This window comes from Vombatus ursinus, unplaced genomic scaffold, assembly GCF_900497805.2.
Source record: "Vombatus ursinus unplaced genomic scaffold, bare-nosed wombat genome assembly UNPS02014797.1, whole genome shotgun sequence".
Lineage (NCBI taxonomy): Eukaryota > Metazoa > Chordata > Mammalia > Diprotodontia > Vombatidae > Vombatus > Vombatus ursinus.
This window is the reverse complement of record NW_020954575.1, coordinates 16,725,444-16,731,623: the sequence shown is the minus strand read 5'-3', so window position 1 is coordinate 16,731,623 and position 6,180 is coordinate 16,725,444. Positions and strand designations below refer to the sequence as shown.

General features: G+C 42.5%; 1 protein-coding gene across 4 annotated transcripts in view; it reads right to left on the bottom strand.

Annotated features, from left to right (window-relative positions):
* The window catches only part of STAT3 (signal transducer and activator of transcription 3), a 61,118-nt gene that overhangs the window by 9,202 nt on the left and 45,736 nt on the right, over positions 1–6,180 (bottom strand). For 2 of the 4 annotated variants that reach the window (XM_027870624.1, XM_027870626.1), the window contains exons 12-21: positions 5,885–5,914; positions 5,696–5,789; positions 5,561–5,608; positions 4,408–4,491; positions 3,494–3,592; positions 3,226–3,361; positions 2,395–2,447; positions 1,977–2,071; positions 1,680–1,819; positions 804–1,016 (exon numbers count right to left, since the gene is read on the bottom strand). In XM_027870624.1, coding sequence (XP_027726425.1) covers positions 804–1,016; positions 1,680–1,819; positions 1,977–2,071; positions 2,395–2,447; positions 3,226–3,361; positions 3,494–3,592; positions 4,408–4,491; positions 5,561–5,608; positions 5,696–5,789; positions 5,885–5,914 — 992 coding nt within the window. The remainder of the gene's footprint in view (positions 1–803; positions 1,017–1,679; positions 1,820–1,976; positions 2,072–2,394; positions 2,448–3,225; positions 3,362–3,493; positions 3,593–4,407; positions 4,492–5,560; positions 5,609–5,695; positions 5,790–5,884; positions 5,915–6,180) is intronic. The other 2 variants (XM_027870625.1, XM_027870627.1) reach the window with 1 other exon arrangement.

Genomic DNA, 6,180 nt, shown 5'->3' with positions numbered 1-6,180 from the left:
GCTAATTCTTCCTTACATGACTAATGTGCAAATATGTTTAATAGGAACGTATAGGTAGAGCCTATATCAGATTACACACCTTCTGGGGGGGGAGGGGGAGAAAATTTTAAAACTCAAAAGTGTATGGAAGTGACTATTGAAAACTAAAAATAAATTGAAAAAAAAAATCAAATTTGACCTGAGATACCCACTATCTATGACCCTGGGCAAGTAACTAACTGCTCTGATTTTCAGTTTCTTCCTCTGTAAAATAAAAGTGTCAGACTCACTGACCTCTCTAGTCTTTTCCAGCTCTAAATCTATGATCCTATGATCTTATATTTCCTTCATTCAGTGTTACTGAAATGCTCACCATGCCCAGGAAATCTGTGATTAACCCCAATGGACTACTGTCCACCCTCTGCTTCAGCACCTTTCCCTTCTTACCATCTGTAAGAAGATGTTGCCATCTACAGTTCAAAAAACTTTAGGAAACACAAAGCACCCTTCTATTCATCCAGCTGCTGCCGCCAGCTCCATTCTCAATACTGTCTTAAGTTTTAAGGTTTTGTTGTGTGTTTGTCCTGAGTCCCTCATTAAGCTAGGAATTCCTGGAATGAGTGACCCATTTCCTCCTTTCTCTATTCCTGCCACAAAGGCTCTAGTACATGGTGGTGATAGCGGTGAACATCACTGACTCACTGAATGTCCACAGAAAGACCGAATCATTACCCATTACCTTTCTATCCTCTAGGGACTCAGTGCCTTTCCACCTCTCCAAAGGGACTCAGAATTCAATGCCTGGTACAGGGAAAATCAACGACTACCTGGGTCAGCTTCAGGATGCTCCTGGCTCTCTGGCCGGCAATACTTTCCAAATGCCTCCTCCTTGGGTATGTCAGGGTAGAGATAGACAAGGGGAGACACCAGGATGTTGGTGGCATCCATGATTTTATAGCCCATGATGATCTCAGCAAAGGACATATTGTTCAGCTGCTGCTTTGTGTATGGTTCCACTGACTGGATCTGGGTCTTGCCTGGGGTGGAATGTGAAAAAGGAAGACCATTGGCTATTGGCCTAGAGATCCAAGGGGAAAATCCCCCTTGAAGGATGAAATGACAATATCAATATCAGTATCTCACATTTATATAGAAAAGCACTTTACAAAAGAGATGTTACATTCTCTCATAGGTATGGCCTGAGACCCTGAACACAATGCCCAATGGTCTGGTACTGAAAATCAACAGCAGCTTTAGGGAACAAAGAGAGTGGAGCCAGGAAGGACAACCTTGAAGGTTAGTTTATGAGTATTAAGGGATCATAGAGCCCCCTCTGGTGGAAAGACTTTATAGCAAAAACCTGAAAGACTGAGCAGTCAGTTTAGTAAGGTAGGGGGGAAATGAATCTCAGGGAATTCACAAGAGCAAAAGCAAACAAATAAACAGAGAGAATCCATAGACTGGAAGGAAGGTAGGGGCATTTAATCCAGCCCCTGCCTCTCAACTGACTGCACTGGGCACATGAGACTTGCCTTAATGCAGTATTGTTGATGTCACAATAAAGAAAAACACAGCACCTAAATGTCCCTTTGTAACTCTGAGGAAAGACCGTCTGGAATACAAGAAATCCCCAGGGGGCAGGCTGTGGATGGCTATCCACAGCAGGGGGCCTGGTGACGAGGGCCTTTGTTACTGCTCACCACTAATATCCTTCTCCACCCAGGTGAAGGTGATGCCTCCCTCTTTGCTGCTCTCACTGAACCTCAACAGGAAGGTTCCAGGGGGTTTCGTGCTCAGGATGGCTCTCTCTCGTTCCTTGCTAATGAAGCCCATTATGTACCTGTGGCCAAACAGGGAAAAGGAGGGTTAAGACTCATTCTTCTCATTACTCCAATGCTACCATGTCAAGTAGCTTTTTCAGAAACCAGAATGACATATGCTATTTTTTCCCACTAATGTGCTCTCTCTTCCTCCTCCAACCAGGAGTATTGACTTACCCTTCATTCCACAATGCCAAAATGTACTTTTTCACGAGGTCAATAATGTTGTCCAACCAAACCCAGAAGGAGAAACCTTTGCCAGCCATGTTTTCCTGGAGAGAAGGATGTGTTAAATCTAGTTATGTGCAGTGGCTATGACAGCTCCTCACTCCATAGAGCACCAAATTCCCCCAAAGAGAATATAGTGCAGGTACTGAGAATCTATAGCTAACTTCCCTTTCTCTGCTTAGATTAAGGTAAAATGTCCTTCTACCCCACAAAATCTGAGTGCAGAGTCACTCAAAGACATACCCTGCTGTCCCAAGAGAGAACCTATTTCTACCCTCAGAAAACTGTCAAATTCCCAAGGATATCGCCTCCTTTCCATCCCCATATGTAAACAGGTCAACAGGGACTCAATAACTAGAATGCTTACTTTGCAAAATTTGGCCCATGTGATCTGGCACCCTGAGTAATTCACACCAGGTCCTAAAAGGAGAAAGAATTAGGGGGTGAGATTTTCAACCTTGTATCAAGGTCTGATTTCCTAAGAATAACCTACACTTGTCTATGTTGTATGTGTCCTACAAATAGGTTGCTTTTGAAAGGACTGATACCACTACTGTTCCACCATTAGAAAGATCTATATTTTGAGCTGTTTTTCCAAAACTATGGATGAGCTGCACTGAGTCAGTTACACTCTTTCACTTGGTCTTCCTTATAATCAATAGTATACACTGGAAAGATGGCAGACTAAAGTTAGACAGGCTCAGTCTTCAGCTATGGTATAGAATGAAGCAAACTGTCCCATATGCATACTAATCCCATTTATGACCTCTCTACTTCTTTGCAAAGCTTGAAAAAACTGGGTTATGATACATACTGTGTAGCATCTAACTCTACTGGAATTCTTTAAAGAAGAAGCCAGAGAGTTTAGAAGGACTGGCTATGCGATCCTGCAACTTTGCCGTCCTCATCTAATGTAGGAACATAACATTTTAGAAGGGACAAGACTATGGGGAGGAAGAACAGGAATCCTGAGAGAAGAATTCTGGCTCTGAAGCCCACAGAAAAGCCTCCTTCAAATGCAGCTGTTACTCCCTCCTCTCCCCTAACCTCGATGGAGCATAAGTTTGATGACATCCACTTCTTTTCTTACACACCTGCAGTCAGATTTTCTGGATGAGTAACACTGTACCAATAAATTTATTTTTTTCTGTGAGAATATCACATTGCTAAGGAGGCAGAGAGAAGACAGGCTGCTCACCTAAAAGCTTCTCTGCAAGTGTGGTCAACTGCTCAATGCTCAAGCCACGCTTCGTGGTGGAGGAAAACTGCCAGCTTAGCACCTCAGCAACTTGATCCCATGTCCCGATAGGAGGCTTGGTAAAGAAGTTAACGTTCTGCTCAAGGAACATATCACAAACATCAGTGAATGGCAAGAAGGTTGGGGTTAAAGAGAGACAGAAAAGAATAGGAGGCTGCTCCTAATCACAGCGAAAAGCCATATGGCTCCCTGGTGGCTGCACACTAACCTTGGGGTTGTTGGTCAACAGATTATACCAAAGGATTGAAGCCCAGGCATTTGGCATCTGACAGATGTTAGAGATCACCACCACCGGTAAGGAGTGTGTCTGTGGAATAAGGGAAGTGGAGTTGTCAGTGTATCTGCAAACCTCTCAAACCACCATTCTGCACCCACACTTATTATTAATTCTCAACCAAATGCTCACAGGGCTTCTTGAACCCCATATGGAGTCACAACCCCCAGTTTAAGCACTGTTCTAGAACGCAGGTCTACATCCTTGCACAGGACCCCCTATGTCTGAAGTCAGGAGAACACAGTGCTAGTGCCAGCTTTGCCACTAACTCCCAAGGTGACTGACCAAGTCACTGAATTGCTTTGAGCTTCAATTTTCCAATCTGTAAAACGGGGGGATATATACAAGCAAAGCTTCTTTCCCCTGACTAGATAGAATGCTCCCAAAGAGAGCCTTATCTTACATGATGGAAGTGTCCCTGAAAGTTGTATGTATAAATCAAATTGCTACAAAGTAAATTTGTTCAAATATGTTAGTAGTTTGAAAAAAATCATTTAAGGAATCCTGTGGTGAGACCTTTTGTATAGCAAATCATTACCCACTAGTTTATCCAATTTGTAAATCTCAAATTTCATGTTAAGTTGACTTAAAGCAGAGAAAACCTCTGTCTCCCTCAACGTGCCTAATTCAGGACCCCACCTGCAGAAGGCACAAAGGAAGGGGGTAAGGAGAGTTGGAGGTGAGGACACAGGGAGATGAACAAGAAGCCCTAAACAATGAATATTTAAAATGAAGTTACTCAGCAACCAATATTCAGGTTATCTCGTCTCTAGACAAACCTGCCTACTCTAAATTTATCCTAAAGATGCCCATCCCTTTCCCTTTCCAGTTTCTCCTGCAGGGCTAACCTCCAAGTCGATCTTTAGGCCTTGATGGTAGACTTCTGTCTCAAAAGTGATGAGATGAAGTTCTTCAGTCACTATCAGAGAGGCCTGTAAAGAGGAGACAGAGATCCAGCTTCACAGATCAAAGAAAACAGGGTTATCAATCAACACCAGCAGAAGAGGGAAGGGGATTCAATAACCTGGACCTCTTCACCCCTGATTCTCTATCTCTCCAGCTGAAATATCACCCCACCTTCAGGAACACACCCAAGTGACACCTTTTCCTACAAAGCATTCCTTGATTGTTTCCCTGCAACGACCACCTCCCACTCCTAACCTTAAGAAATTATTTTTCAACCTTCATGACTTCACCTGACACTTGGATTGTTTCTCTTATACACTAATGGTCTATTCTGTACTTCAGTCATTAATATATGTTTTATATACCTCCACCAGACTGTGAGCAGCATGAGGACAGGGACTATGGCAGGTAATTAATGTCTGTTAAATTGAACTAAATTAATGTCCTGAAATCAAACCAATCAGTCATACAAAGAGGCTAAAAAACAGACCCGAGTACATGCTCAGAAAAATACAAAGATGTAGAAGATATAATGTTTGTCCTAATGGAGCTTAAAAGTATAATCCAAAAAGGTTGTAAACTGCAGTCTATGACAGGAAAACTTTTTTCCAGCAAAATGAGATGAACTAATGAGCTAATTACTTGAAGCTGAGGGATGATTGGAAGCATAAAGAAGAAAGAAAAAAGAAAAGATAATTAGGTTCTCATGAAAATTTCCAATATGGCACCTTTTCTCCCCCTTTCCTACCATAACTATCCTTCCTGGGTAGGTAAAACATGGGCCAAAAAAATACTCGATCAACTGGTATGTGATGCAAATAAGACTGTCAAGTTAATGAGACCTTTTAAGTCTCAGGCAACATGGGAAGTTTCTAGGGGTTATATATAATAGCTAAGGGAAAGCTGGAAAGTCCCCTGACTGATAAAGAGTAACTTCCCAGAATGATCTGGGACTGGCTTGTAACCAGTGACATGGCACACCAGAACGATTTCTGACAGTGGCCTTTGGCTTACAATTTTTCTTTCTTTTCTTTTTTTCTTTGCTTGGTAAAGCCCTCCCAGGTCAGCTCCCCCTCACCCACCCTACCAACTTACATCACAGTTGGCCCGGCCCCCATTGCCACATCTTTGCTCCCTCAGGGTCTATAAGAAGAAACAGAACACATCTCACACAATTGTTCACTTCTTGTCCTACCTCTGAAAGAGAGGGTAAATTTGTTTCCTGCATACCAAGTGCTTGAACTCTGCAGACAGGCTGCCGTTGTTAGACTCCTCCATGTTCATCACTTTTGTGTTTGTTCCCAGAATGTTGAATTTTCGGGATCTGAATCACAAAAGAAAAGCAACTGAGTGGCTGGAAAGTAGAGATGTGGAAAATGGAATCAAAAGAATGAAAGGAATCTTCAAGAGAAGACTTACCCTCTTAATGCCGCGACATCACCAGAGTCTCTGTTGAGAATATGAAAACATTTTCAATAAAACAGGCCCCATGTTCCTTCAAGAGCCCCAGTTTGCTTCCTCCTGTGTCCTCCTGTGGAAAAACCACTATATAGCTCTTTTTGAAAACTGTTCTATTTGAATGTGCTTTAAATATGTAGAGGGAGACCAAAAATCTTTAATAGCTTAAAACTGCACTATGACTTTAGGGACAACCTGTATATGTAGCAATGGGGTGCTTGCTCTCTCTCTCTCTCTCTCTCTCTCTCTCTCTCTCT